Source organism: Oncorhynchus keta, chromosome 5, assembly GCF_023373465.1.
Source record: "Oncorhynchus keta strain PuntledgeMale-10-30-2019 chromosome 5, Oket_V2, whole genome shotgun sequence".
Taxonomy (NCBI): domain Eukaryota; kingdom Metazoa; phylum Chordata; class Actinopteri; order Salmoniformes; family Salmonidae; genus Oncorhynchus; species Oncorhynchus keta.
The window spans coordinates 2,361,266-2,376,142 of NC_068425.1; the positions used below are offsets into that span (position 1 = coordinate 2,361,266).

Sequence of the window (14,877 nt, forward strand, 5' to 3'; positions counted from 1 at the left end):
GTTGTTTAGCAACAAGACCGATGCATGCGCAACTATGGAGCAAAACAGATGGGGTTGCCAAAATGTTAACTATATATCATCGCCAAATGTTAATTGAGAACATAAATACAATGGATACTATGGATGAATACTTTTGCAAGGCACTGTAACATTCTGTTGGTGGCAAAGAATTAATCATTTAAATTGAAACCCCAAGTTTGAATCAAGCATTGTTTTGGGTATAAGTTCATAAACCATGTGCCATGGAATCGGCACATCGAAAATACTATTTTATAACCTGTATGGCACCGCTGTCAACATTTTGTTCGTCAATTGAAAATGGTTCCATTTTCAATTAACCGAAAGTGAAAGGTTGTAATCTGGATAAAGGGAAAAAGGCAAGGGGTGAGCCATTCTTACTAATCTACTGGATAACCAGTAGATGTTGTGCCCAGGTTCTTTTAGCTTGCCTTCATCCCCCTATTCGTATTCTCCTCCTACTCTCCTTCTTTATTTCTTGAACTCTAGATCCCATACCATATATTTTAACTCAATGTTTGTCCCCCTCTCTCATGTTCTCCAGGACCGTTGTCTGCCGATAAGATCCTGCAGCAGCTGAGAGTGCCCCTCATTAAGTAGTGTGCTTGCCTGGAAGCGTATCCTGTTCCCACCTTCGATATGTGTGCTGGGTTCTGGGAGGGTGGAAAGGACACCTGTCAGGTACTGAATCACTTGAAGGAAAACACACAGTCTTACTTGTGGTTTATCTTGTCCACTTGTCAGGGGGACTCTGGTGGGCCGTTGGTATGTCTCTCTGCTGGTCAGTTTGTCCAGGTGGGAATCACGGGTTTCGAGAAAGGCTGCAGTAGAGAAGGCATCCCTGGAGTCGACACTCAGGTGGCCCGCTACATGGTTTTCATCCAGGAGATTATTAACTCCGACACCAGGCTTCTGCTGAGGCCTAGGTCATCCTAACTGTTTATGAGACAGTAGTCCATCCCTCTTTTTATATTCTTCTTTATCTCAGATTAACCAAAATCTCTGACTTGTGACTTTTGTTTCAAAGGGATAGTACGCAGTCTATGGACAAGGTATGACACAGCAAGACATGCTTTGTTTTTGTTTACCTTGTGTAACTCAAAGAAGTTACTGATGAATGATATTGGGACTATTGACTTGGATTGATTGTGTGCCAGAAATGTGGAAACAGTGGCCAGGTAAACAAAACCAAAGCACGATCGCTGTCATACCGTGTCCATAGACTGATTAAAGGGTAAGGAAACCAATATGTTATTTCGTAATTAAGGTGAACTATCCCTTTAAATAATGCATTGACGTCCTTTTAAGGCTGCATATTGCTATTGATTGTGAGTGATCTACTCGTTGATTCTTGACTGTGACAATTCATACTGCAATAATTAGCTAGTCAACCTGTGTGTGAGTCTGTTGTTTTAACTGCTGTCAGAGATTGATATTGTGACTGTTCAAATGTGTTACTCATTGCCGGTCGGTTGGCATCTACAATACTGTACTCCTTAGACGAATGTGTATCGTCTTTTTTCACGTTTTTACGGCTACAGCATGACATGCTGTGAATCCCCAAGCATTTTCTGACCCTGTTGTCACTGATAATGGTAGTTACACCCCCATCTAGCAGTCTCATTAGAGCAGGCAGTCTGCCCAAACCCAAAACAGGATAGCACAAAAGTGCATTTAGTGAATATGATTCTTTATTTTCTATTTCCAGTGTATAGAATCTCATACATTAATAATATACTCTACAATGTCTTCCTCCATGGTTTCTTTCAGTCAAGAGAAGAAGGCACATGTACTTAGGAATCATCAAGAAGACAACACTGAATCACGAGGGATAGTCACAGGGGAGGATATTGTAAGCAGAGGGGGGGTGGGGGCAAACAGCGAACGGGGAGTGACTAGGGGCAAAGGATCACAGAGGGGCGTTTGAGTGCTAAAATGTTAAAATAACTGACGAGACACACTTAACTTTCCTGCACTAGACAATAACATAACAGTGACATCACAAAGCCAAAATAATTATTTTTTTTAAAGTGAAGAGGGAAAGAGTTTTGGGAAAAAAAAGGGTAACAGCTGAGTGGATAGTGTGGGAAAATGTGGGTGTGGTTTGATATTGAAAGGGGTGGGTCCATACTTAATAGGCATGGTTGGCCACATAGAGGGATTCTCCGCCGGCGGCGCCCTTGTCTCCAGAGGAAACATACTTGCCCTGACAGGCCTTGCTGTTGTTCTGTAAATGAGAGAGATAGAGAAAGAAAGAGTGAGAGAGGGTTTGGGAAAGAGAGAAGAATGTAAGCCGGAGAGAGAGAAAGTGGAAGAAAGATAAAAGACAACAATTAGTACTCTGTCTCCCCACACAAGGACATACGGAGCCTTAGCAAGAGGAAGTGGAGCTATCTCATTGCTGTAGGAACATTAGGTACGCACCCAATGGCCTTCCTTTATTAGGTTTATACGGTGTGTCTCGGACCTTATCCTAGAGACTGTCGTCCAGGGCTATCCAACACGCATTCTGTATAATATACATGTGATGGCAGATTTTGAAAAAACAAAATGGCCAACACATTTATAGGCTCCAAACCATCATGATATCATTCTGTCAAGTTGGCCTACTTTGGAGTCAATATTTAATTGGGAAGGTTTTTGGGAAAAGACTGTTTTGGCATTCTAACTGGCTACACAACACATGGGCGCACACACACAAGCGTTACTTCTTCAGAGAGTTACAGGAAATACGAATCAGCGATGCATTCTTTTGATGAATGATGAAAAACTTGTTTCATTTAACTACTCTACCGCTGTCGCTCATCTGTACGCTGCTCCATGGGACAACCAGTTATTTGAGCTGCCCGACAGACGACATCCTGCTCAACTCGAGCCGAGTGTAGGGAAATAGATGTCATTAACTGTTTCATCCCTCCCCTATAATACCACATTAAGTCAATTCAAGTGATTGAACTGAAAAACAAACCTCTGCTACGAACTCTCTATCAAGCATTTTTGCTCGATTTGTGTCGGCTTTCTTGTGGCGGTAATCGCAGAAAAAAGAAACTCTCTCCTTCCTAAGCTCACATACTCGCTTGAGAGCATTACCCTTGCTTAGCCACCTAACATCATTATGTAAAAGTAGATCATGATGACTATGAAACAAGTGATGTTCATGCGGTGGCGCCGCCAGATGTTTGCAGCTGCGATTGGCTGATGTTAGCAGCTCTGATTGGCTGCATGTTGAAGGATATTAATTGACAGCACTTCATGGGCAGGACTACAGGAAAACAGATTCTCCTACTGGAGAATATCGACTAGAATATCGAGGGCTCATTTTGGCACAAAACATATATTTTTGTCAGATTTTTAAAACTTAATGTTCAGAATTTATCCAGGGGGTGGACTGAGATGGTCTAGCAGTTAGGGCCACATATATACTGTGTTGACGTGGATCCAAATCCAGCCCACGCCCTTCTGGCACAAACTTCTCTCCAATCTTTCCAGTCTTTCTCTCACCGTCTCTAACCTCCCCCAAAAAATGTTTTATTTGTATTTTTAAATGTATCAAAAGCACATTATAAATGTATAAACTGGCAGCTAGTTGAATAGCCCTGCTGTAGTTTGTTATCACAGAGGGTCACAATAATTCTAAGAACCTTGTGATGTAATGCCCATGTATTCACTGCTACTGTTGAACTGTTGAACTATGCACAAAGTACCATCACGCTTACTATATAAATGCCTTAACCTGACTCTGAGAATGTTGACAGCTGTGCTGCATTAGGGTCACTTCATAAATTAGTAATATCTTTGGGAAGTTATTATAGGTAAAAGTTAATCTTGGAATACTTTACATGCCCGGTGCAAGGGAACAAATAGAATAATTCCAAAAGTGCAAAGCCCGCCCATCTAACACTCAAGGTAGGCAGGCTCAATGAAACGCTCAAAGTATTAGAAAGAAAACAAATACTACTATTTGAATGCCACCCATCGTATCTCCCTCCCTCATGTTCTTCTCTCTGTGTGGGTCATACCAGGGCTCTCTTGATGAACTCCTCCTGGCAGGCCTTGCCGTTCTCTGGCTTGCCTCCCCAGGCCTTGAGGGCGGAGGCCTGCAGGGCGCGGCCATAGGAGAACGTGATGGCCCAGGGCCGATGAAGGGGACACTGGTTCATGGCATTCAGGTTGATGGAGGCTTCTTCCTCAGACTGGCCGCCAGACAGGAAGGTGATACCTGGGGAAGGACGGAGGGAGGGAGACAGGGAGAGGAAGGGTAAGATAAGAGGAGATGTGTGTCGGGGAGAAGGGTTTGTGGAGAAGGGTTTGTGTGTGTGTGTGTGTGTGTGTGTAAAGGATGTCATGTTGCTTGCTTAGTGAGTACCACTTCCTCCCAATTCGGAACATACCTGGCTCGAAACCGGGACCTCTGCTTCACAAATACACATGACCTTCCTCCCTCAAGCATCTCTGCGGGTTGCGCCAATCAAAAGCTAGCTCTTGAGCGGCAAAAGTGTGGACACAAGGCTGAGGAGGAAGTTTCACACATCGCCATGTGCTACACGTGCGTGCATGCACGTGTGTGTGTATCTCCATATTTATATATGTATAGTACCAGTCAAAAGATTGGACACACCTACTCGTTCCAGGGTTTTTTTCTTTTTTTTTTTACTATTTTCTACATTGTACACATATGGAATCATGTAGTAACCAAAAAAGTGTTAAAAAAAAGAGTTTATATTTGAGATTCTTCAAAGTAGCCACCCGTTGCCTTGATGACAGCCTTGCACACTCTTGGTATTCTCTCATGAGGTAAAACATTTCAACTAACAGGTGTGCCTTCTTAAAAGTTAATTTGTGGAATTTCTTTCCATCTGAATGCATTTGAGCCAATCAGTTGTGTTGTTATAAGGTAGGGGTGGTATACAGAAGATAGCCCTATTTGGTAAAAGACCAAGTCCATATTATGGCAAGAACAGCTCAAATAAGCAAAGAGAAACAACAGTCCATCATTACTTTAAGATATGAAGGTCAGTCAATAGGGAAAATGTCAAGAACTTTTCAACTTCCTTCAGGTGCAGTCACAAAAACCATGGAGCGCTATGATGAACCTGGCTCTCATGAGGACCGCCACAGGAAGATCCAAAGTTACCTCTGCTGCAGAGGATAAGTCCATTAGAGTTACCAGCCTCAGAAATTGCAGCCCAAATAAATGCTTCACAGAGTTCAAGTAACAGACACATCTCAACATCAACTGTTCAGAGGAGACTGTGTGAATCAGGCCTTCATGGTCGAATTGCTGCAAAGAAACCCTTACTAAAGGACACCAATAAGAAAAAAAGACTTGCTTGGGCCAAGAAACACGAGCAATGGACATTAGACCAGTGGAAATCTGTCCTTTGGTCTGATGAGTCCAAATTTGAGATTTCTGGTTCCAACCGCCGTGTCTTTGTGAGATGCAGAGTAGGTGAACGGATGACCTCCGTGAAGCATGGAGGAGGTGTGATGGTGCTTTGCTGGTGAAACTGTCAGTGATTTATTTAGAAATCAAGGCACACTTAACCAGCATGGCATCCACAGCATTTTGCAGCGATACGCCATCCCATCTGGTTTGTGCTTACTGGGACTATTATTTGTTTTACAACAGGACAATGATCCAACACACCTCCAGGCTGTGTAAGGGCTATTTGACCAAGAAGGAGAGTGATGGAGTGCTGCATCAGATGACCTGGCCTCCACAATCACCCGACCTCAACCCAATTGAAATGGTTTGGGATGTGTTGGACCGCAGAGTGAAGGAAAAGCAGCCAACAAGTGCTCAGCATATGTGGGAACTCCTTCAAGACTGTTGGAAAAGCATTCCAGGTGAAGCTGGTTGAGAGAATACCAAGTGTGCAAAGCTGTTATCAAGGCAAAGGGTGATTACTTTGAAGAATCTCAAATATAAAATATATTTAGATTTGTTTTAACACTTTTTTATGTTACTACATCATTCCATGTGTTATTTCATAGTTTTGATGTCTTCACTATTATTCTACAATGCAGAAAATAGTCCAAATTAAGAAAAACCCTTGAATGAGTAGGTGTTCTAAAACTTTGACCGGTAGTGTATGTACTGTATATAACGTCAATGGAGTGCGTTAGTGAGATCTTCGAGATTTCTTCTTCATTCTTGGAAAATGACTAGTTCTGAAACCTAACGTTTCTCTGTCTCGTCATTTGACCCTATTAATTCAGGTATGTAATGTGCAAAAGTGCAATATGACTTTTTTAATAATATTGAGGTAGGTGTGTCCAAGCGAGTAGGTGTGTCCAAACGCTTTGACTGTTCCTGTGTATGTCTCTCCTTCTCACCAGGCACGGCTGGGGGCACGGTGCGGCGCAGGGCGGTGACAGTTGCCATGGCGATCTCCTGGTTGCTAAACTTTTGGGAGCAGGAGTGTCCAGGGGTGACCATGTTGGGCTTCAGCAGGGTGCCCTCCAGGTACACATGGTGGTCAGAGAGAGCCTTATACACTGCAGCCAGAACCTGTGGGGGGAGGAGGAGGGAGAGAGAAAGCGACCCGGAAAAAGACAGGGGACAGAGAGCGGGAGAGAGAAAGACAAGGGGACAGAGAGCGGGAGAGAGAAAGACAAGGGGACAGAGAGCGGGAGAGAGAAAGACAAGGGGACAGAGAGTGGGAGAGAGAAAGACAAGGGGACAGAGAGTGAGAGACAAAGGAAACAGAAGAAACAGGGATGAGACCGACAGAAATAGTTAGAGGTGTTGAAATGGATTGAATGACTGATTGATCTAATGAGTGTTCCTATCCTACCCAGACTTATAGCACGCTCTATTCCAATACACACACTAAGGTTGCATTTACACATCAGACCAATTCTGATCTTTTTTTTCACTAGATTTTCACTCTTTTGACCAATCAGATCAGATCTGAACAGGATCCAATGTGAAAAAAATCTGATGTGATTGGTCAAAAAAATCAACTTGGTTAGAATTGGGCTTGCCTGTCTAAATTCAGCCAACTAGAATGAAGCTGACATGCATTTTAAGTGGCAAGCTAGAATGGCTATTGGAAGGCAGCCATTATTTTTCTGTTTAGTCGGAGCGATCCCACACCTTCTCTGTGACATACTGGCAGCGCTTCAGGTCATGGTCTCCGTCTGGCAGGATCTCAGGCTCCACGATGGGCACGATGCCATGCTAGGGAAGGGCACAGGAGCATGGCAACCAGCGTCATGACTACAGAACAGACAATACAACTTTTCAATGGCACCGGAGTTCGCAACTTGGCACCCGAGCTAATTTGATTTACTTGGTGGTTAACTCTACAGCTACAGAGCAGGCTAAAATAACTACAACTCCTTGATAAGTAATTATAGTGGTCATATTGTTTTTCGAAGCCCAGATGTGAAACATTTACAATAAATAGATATTGTTTTGTGGAGATTGATGAAGAGTAATGATGTAACGTAAGTGTGAACTGTCGGGGCCAAGTGTGTGCCAACTCATTATATGTGTGCCAATATGTTCACACATGTTCAATGCGTGTTTCTGTGCGTCTCACCATCTGGCAGATGCTGGCGTAGCGCGCCAGGACGTTGGCGTTCTCCTTGATGGCCAGCTCTGAGGGGGTGGTGTCAGTGATCTTCAGCACACAACGCCACTTAGCAAAGTCAGCTCCGTCCTTTTTGTACTGGGCACACCGCTCGTACAGACCATCCAGACCTGAGGGAGAGAGACAGAGACATACAGAGAGAGCGAGACACAAACAGACAGCGAGAGACAGACAGAGAGAAGGGGAGGTGGATATGTGTAACATTATGAAATAAACATGACTTGACACTTTGTTCCAGTTTCACTCTTCAAACCATCCCTTGAATACAATCTGCATATGTAGCAAAGTTGAGCTCAATTCTAGAGGTGAAAGGTCACCTAGACCCGGCCTGCCGTCGTCTCTCACCCTGAGTGGTGGTCTCTCCGTTGGTCCCGGCCAGGGGGACGACACCTTTGTCCACCTTGATGCCCACCACCATGTCCCTCTCCTTGATGAGCTGGGGGAACAGCTTGCCGTCGTCTGTCTTCTGATACAGGGTCTCATGGAAGAAGATGACCCCGCCGATGCATGGCTCGACGCGGTCGGCCGTGAAGAGGAGCTGGCGGTAAAGACGGCGGTTCTCCTCAGTGTTCTCAGCGTTGATGCTTTGGAAACGCTTGGCGACGCTGCCTGTTGGAATGAGGTTAAAAATGAATACGATAAATAGAAAATATATACAGTGCATTCAGAAAGTATTCAGACCCCTTTCCTTTTTCCAAATGTTGTTACGTTTCAGCCTTCTTCTAAAATGTATTAAACAAAATATAAATACCCATCAATCTACACACAATACACCATAATGACAAAGCGAAAAAAGTTTTTTTTTTTTTAATTTTTAAAATACCTTATTTGCATAAGTATTTAGACCCTTTGCTATGAGACTCGAAATTGAGCTCAGGTGCATCCTGTTTCCATTGATCATTCTTGAGATGTTTCTAGAATTTGATTGAAGTCCACCGGTGATAAATTTAATTGATTGGACATTACTTGGAAAGGCACACACCTGTCTATATAAAAGGACCCACAGCTGACAGTGAATGTCAGAGCAAAAACCAAGCCATGAGGTCGAAGGAATTGTCCGTAGAGCTCCGAGACAGGATTGTGTCAAGGCAAGGATTTTAAAAAAAGAATAATAATTCACCTTTATTTAACCAGGTAGGCTAGTTGAGAACAAGTTCTCATTTGCAACTGCGACCTGGCCAAGATAAAGCATAGCAGTGTGAACAGACAACACAGAGTTACACATGGAGTAAACAATTAACAAGTCAATAACACAGTAGGAAAAAAAAAGGGGGAGTCTATATACATTGTGTGCAAAAGGCATGAGGATGTAGGCGAATAATTACAATTTTGCAGATTAACACTGGAGTGATAAATGATCAGATGGTCATGTACAGGTAGAGGTATTGGTGTGCAAAAGAGCAGAAAATTAAATAAATAAAAACAGTATGGGGATAAGGTAGGTAAAAATGGGTGGGCTATTTGCCGATAGACTATGTACAGCTGCAGCGATCGGTTAGCTGCTCAGATAGCAGATGTTTGAAGTTGGTGAGAGAGATAAGTCTCCAACTTCAGCGATTTTTGCAATTCGTTCCAGTCACAGGCAGCAGAGAACTGGAACGAAAGGCGGCCAAATGAGGTGTTGGCTTTAGGGATGATCAGTGAGATACACCTGCTGGAGCGCCTGCTACAGTTGGGTGTTGCCATCGTGACCAGTGAGGGCTGATTGATGGAGTGCCCAGATCTGTGACTCGACACAATCCTGTCTCGGAGCTACTGACAATTCCATCGACCTCATGGCTTTTGCTCAGACTTGCACTGTCAACTGTGGGACCTTATATAGACAGGTGTGTGCCTTTCCAAATCATGTCCAATCAATTGAATTTAACACAGGTGGACTCCAATCAAGTTGTAGAAAGATCTTAAGGATGATCAATGGAAACAGGATGCACTCAATGTGGCTTTTGCCAAATGCGTTCTAATGATCTAAAATCAAGCTGTTGCAACTGCCTGTAAACACACAGTCCAGTTCAAAGTGAATGATGGCCGGCCCGTGTGTCAAATGGCTCGTTTGCATAAAGATCTACAGTAGCTATGATTAGCTATGGCACACTTGTCTATGTAGACCCTGATCCTGGACAAGACAGATGTTTTAAATGAGGTTTTATTTACTGCAGTGTCTATTAATTGTCCAAATGCACAGCCGCTTTCCTACTCTATATTGCTAAAGAATTTTCACAAATGCCTTTTATTTTTATTTAACTCGGCAAGTCAGTTAAGAATAAATTCATATTTACAATGACAGACTGCCCCCGGCCAAACTCTAACCTGGACGACGTTGGTCCAATTGCGCGTTGCACTATGAGACTCCCAATCATGGCCAGTTGTGATACAGCCTGGAATCCAACCAGGGTCTGTAGTGACGCCTCTAGCCCTGAGATGCAGTGCCTTAGACCTCTGTGCCACTCGGGAGCCTTACTATATGTAATTCCCAAAAATTGTAAGAATTTATGAAAATGTCAAAATTACCATATTTAAGTGCTCGCTTGTCAGAATAAATAAATAAATAAATAAATAGTGGCATATTCTTCCTGGGGTGAATAAGAGCAGATTTTAAATAAGATTTCATGTTCGTAAAATGCTATTAGTTCCATTTTAATACATTCATAGATATGCAGTGTTATAGCAATTCCAAATCTCTACTTCCGTTAACAGGCTGGCCTTGTGACAAGAAGGTTCTTGTTTGAAGTGCAATACCATGCACAGACAAATCCCACAAAATCACCACTTAATAAATACTACATTTGGAAAACTGGCCTTGATGGCACCAAATTCTCCAAAGACATCTGTATTGTAATTTGAATTGGACGTTTAGTGCCAACATGCAGGACAGTTTGCCAAGCCTTGTATTTCCAAGGCTCTCGGAAGGATGGAGGAACGTCACCATAGTAACAGCAGTGTGAACTTGGATGTTGTCATTCTCCCTTTCAGGGATTGGCACATTTTTCTATGTGTTATGTAAGTAGCCTACAGTGCCACTTTGGCAAGACTCTCTCAGTGGTAGGTTACAGCTGAAGATGTGGTTTTGCTTGCAGACATTGTGAAATGTGATGGTAAGCATTCAAATTGTGTTTAATACATTCTTATACCCTTCTCTCTCGGATAATAATCTGTTTTTACATGTAGGCCTTGTTATGTAGGGTAGGTTGAGTTATGTAATAGTGCAATCTCTCTGTCTCTCTCTCTCTCTGTCGCTCTTTTGCTCTGCCCGTCTGGCAGAGTCAGTTATAGCCCCATTATAGGCCACCGTACACTATCTGTGATATGCCATGAATAAGTGTGTTTAGTGGGTGATCTGATCTGTGTGTGTGGACTCATCAGCAGCCCCCTACCAGTAGACTCATCGGCAGCAAGGATTCCCTTGCCGGGAGCAACGATCTTCTGAGCAATATCACTGAGCTCCTTCTTCTGCTCCGTAGAGAGGAATGGGAATGAGTGAGGCATCGTGTCTCTGAGAGAGAGAGAGAGAGAGAGAGAGAGAGAGAGAGAGAGAGAGAGAGGGGAGGTGGGAGTGAGGGAGAGAGGGGAGGGGTGAGGGAGATAAATGAGGGAGACATGGAGAGAAATCATTGTTATGAATCTTTATGTTGAAAGGATTATAGATTCAGTGTTTGTAGCAAGGATGGTTAATCCCCACTGACGCAATCAACTGTCATAGCAGCATCATCAGGCTGTAATACACTCCAATGGCGACCGGTTCGTACATTAAACATTCTCCATGCAAGCTGCAAAGACTTCAATTTCCTCCTTAAGTAGATTTAATGGCGAGACGGCAAAAATGGGCGAAATATACGCACTACGAACCTGTTGCCGGGGGACACGAGTGTATTAGGTACCGTCTGTGTACATCAAGCCCAGACGATACAGTAGATATACGCCATTAGCAGCTGCACAGGCTAGTTATCATGCTGAGACTCCCAATATAACCTTGGTCTGCCTATGTGCGCCATCAGAGGAGTCCGTCCGATTTCTCAAACAAAAGCATCTCACAAATTCTGGTGAGCATTTCAACAGTGAAAAACAACATGAAGCTAGCTTCAAATCGCATTATAATACATCCAAATCTTCCCTTGTAGTCGGTGCGTGGAGTTTTCACATACCGTGCGTACGTGAGGGATTCGCTTTTGGCATCCGTTGATGTAGGCGTGTACACGATGTTCTGATTGTCTTTTGGGGAGCGCTTGTGTTTATTTGCCCGCTATGAACAGTTTACATAATATCTGCGTTATTTCATTTTTGGTTAGAGTATTGGGCCAATAACCGAAAGGTTGCCAGATCGAATCCCCGAGCCGACAAGGTAAAACTCTTGTCGTTCTGTCTCTGAACAAGACAGTTAACCCACTGTTATTTGGCCGTTATTATAAATATGAATTTGTTCTTAACTGACTTGTCTAGTTAAATAAATACAATTAAAATACTTCCGCGTCTGTCCTTGCCATTGCATCCGCATGACCTTGTAATACATTGGGAGTTGCCGGATAGGAAGAGTCACACGTAAGAGTAATATTTCAACTACAGACATGAAATACGACATCATATATATTACATATTTAGCTTGAGGCTTATACATACATCAATACAGTAATGTCTGATGGAAACGACATCATTTTACATAACAAATGATTAGTTGATGAGAAAAACTTACCAGTTTATCTGCGCAAAAGATAATAGAGCAAAAGCTGTAACTTTACGGTTTTAAGAGGGAAGCGATGCGTTCTGTAGCAATATCAGGCAATGAAGAAGGATGTCTAGTACTGTTAAATGTCAAGTGACCAGGGAAGGCCAGTGACTAAAAAGAGGGCCTTGCCCCAGGCCACGTACGGAGACTGTCCAATCAAAACTCACGATGAAAGATTGACATATCATTCCATCCATTGTCTGGAGAAAACGTTTTTTCTGTGACAGTGGTTGGCTCACTTGCATCCAAGTGCCGTTCTTTTGAATGACGGAAGAGAAAGAAGGCGTGTTTTAGGAATAAAGGGGTGGAAAAATTTGCGATCATGTACGTGACAGATCTCACGTGCATAATGCATTCTCTATACGTGCCAGTGATATACTGCCACAGCAGAGGGGCACTACTTTGTGGTGGTGCCGCATTGAAGCCAGACTGCACCACAGAAGCGGCACTACCCTCAATCTAGACCTACTATGAATGAATAAGCATTTTCAATTGAAACCTCAGGGATGTTATGTTGCTGCAGATTTGGCTCGAGACTATTCATAATGATAGTTTACATGGAATAAGAATACACCTTGTTCATAATAATCAATTCAATGACTAGACCTACTATATATTATAAATACAATATGATGACAAGATGTACAGAACACTACTGGCAGCAAAGCTATTCAAAATACATTATATTATAGACACTGTAGGCAGCGCTAAACTATAGCATTGTCATGTTCAATGTGCATCATCATCATCATCATCATCACCATTCATTACTTCATTGTCTCCCTCTTTCAAATGTGGTTTCTAATTCTGCTCTCCTTCGCTTCCTTTACCCATACCTCCATCCACGTCACCCATCCCTCCCTCCATGTTACTGGTGTGAAACATGATGTGCTAGTTTAGTTTGGCCATGTTGATGTTCAGCCTTAGCCTCCATTGGTACGACTTGGAACACAGCAAGGGTTCACATTCAGCCCCATCATCACACATTGTAACAACAATTCCTAAACATTTCAGAAACTCTGCCTTGGTAGTATTGATTTCAGTCTTTGTGTGATATGACCTTCCTCTGGCGCAGTCAGACCACCATATTGCATAATACACCCTGGCTCGCTGTGCTACCCAGGGGACCACAGACTGACCAATGCTCTTTCCACAGGGGGACACTCTTTTCAAGGCATTTCGATACAAAGTTAATTTAGTAGCAGGTTAGGAGAGCATTTTCGATAACCCTGACCCCTTTCCTTATTTTAACCTCTCTCCTAACCTTCTATGTTAATTCTCCCAACCTGCTGTGTAAGTTCTCCTAGCCTGATACAAAAAAGTAACTTTGAAATCAAAAGTGCTGTGAAGAGTGTTTCCTGTTTCCACAGAGGCCGAAAGGTGGAGTGTGTATCAATCCTGTGTGTGTGTGTGTGTGTGTGTGTGTGTGTGTGTGTGTGTGTGTGTGTGTGTGTGTGTGTGTGTGTGTGTGTGTGTGTGTGTGTGTGTGTGTGTGTGTGTGTGTGTGTGTGTGTGTGTGTGTAATTGTGGGGAGTTGGCACTGCAGTAACAAGTCTGTGTGAATAGTACTGTTATTCATTGCTAACCTTCACCTCTTCAGGATGAGTTGGATTCACCGCATGTCTGTCTACAATGGTCACGGCATCTAGTTTACAAGGCTGCCCCCTTTTCTCGCATCCTTCGGACACCGTGTCAAACAGGCCAGAATATAGCAGATTTAGTAGTAGCATAATGGGAATCCTTGGAAGTATCGCTGTTCCTCATAGAATGTACTAGGTAGAACCCAAAATGTACACTACTGTTCCAATGGAAGGTCAGGTGGTTTGTCAAACATCCGCTTGGTCTATTTAATATATAAACACCATAAGCATGACTAAACAGTTTTCCTGTCCCACATCAGGTTGACTCAGTAAAAGCAGGAACTTAATCTCATACCTATTAAATGGAGTTGTCCCAAATTACTTGAAGTTGCCCAAAATACTACATAGAACATGGGATTTTAACCCCTTTGGGAGAAATATCTTAATTCCATGTAACAATTCAAAGTTAGTTCCTTAACGCTACCAAAGTACATGTTTTTGTCACAATTAAATGCAAAGTGTTGCTAAATATTGGGAAACAACATCCGGATAACCAACATGTCTTAGCTTGCATGGATTGCATGCACCATCCAAAATACATTTGATAGTGTTGGATCATGTTGTCATTTGGTTGGCAGGCTCTCAACTTTTCAACACATATATAAATCACTGTTGTTTATAAACATGGCAGCATTAAACATGGCATACATGAGCTCAAAAGATGGCATAGCCTCAGTAACACAATACGTAACTGTAACGTCAGCGAACTATACATCAAAAGACTACATGATTGGCTATAGAAGAGTAGTATGCATGGGACGAGGCTACAATACCATTCACATTCTGTATAGTCTGCAGAGTGACACAAAATACACAGAGAGGGCTATGGTCAATGCCTCCTACATTTTCTGAGGTGGAGGAATAAGAAGACTTGTGAGAGAGGGAAAGCAGACGATCTGGAGAA

At 42.9% G+C, this 14,877-nt stretch overlaps 1 protein-coding gene across 1 annotated transcript; it reads right to left on the reverse strand.

Moving 5' to 3' along the window:
• Positions 1-1,691: 1,691 nt before the first annotated feature.
• aldoaa (aldolase a, fructose-bisphosphate, a) lies at positions 1,692-12,468 on the reverse strand. The gene is made up of 8 exons (XM_035770659.2): positions 12,301-12,468; positions 10,988-11,106; positions 7,962-8,225; positions 7,566-7,726; positions 7,118-7,201; positions 6,355-6,529; positions 4,038-4,237; positions 1,692-2,245 (listed from the first exon to the last, which is right to left on the reverse strand). The coding sequence occupies exons 2-8, from the start codon at positions 11,097-11,099 to the stop codon at positions 2,150-2,152; spliced, it is 1,092 nt and encodes a 363-aa protein (XP_035626552.1). The 5' UTR covers positions 11,100-11,106; positions 12,301-12,468; the 3' UTR covers positions 1,692-2,149.
• Between the last annotated feature and the right edge of the window lie 2,409 nt (positions 12,469-14,877).

Bases quoted from the DNA above. Each gene is read 5' to 3' on its own strand.
- aldoaa (XM_035770659.2), bottom strand. From the start codon at position 11,099: ATGCCTCACTCATTCCCATTCCTCTCTACGGAGCAGAAGAAGGAGCTC. The intron at 7,727-7,961 runs GTGAGAGACGAC...TCTCTCCCTCAG, and splicing joins CGGAGAGACCACCACTCAGG to GTCTGGATGGTCTGTACGAG. The intron at 4,238-6,354 runs GTGAGAAGGAGA...GTCCTTCCCCAG, and splicing joins CGTGCCCCCAGCCGTGCCTG to GTATCACCTTCCTGTCTGGC.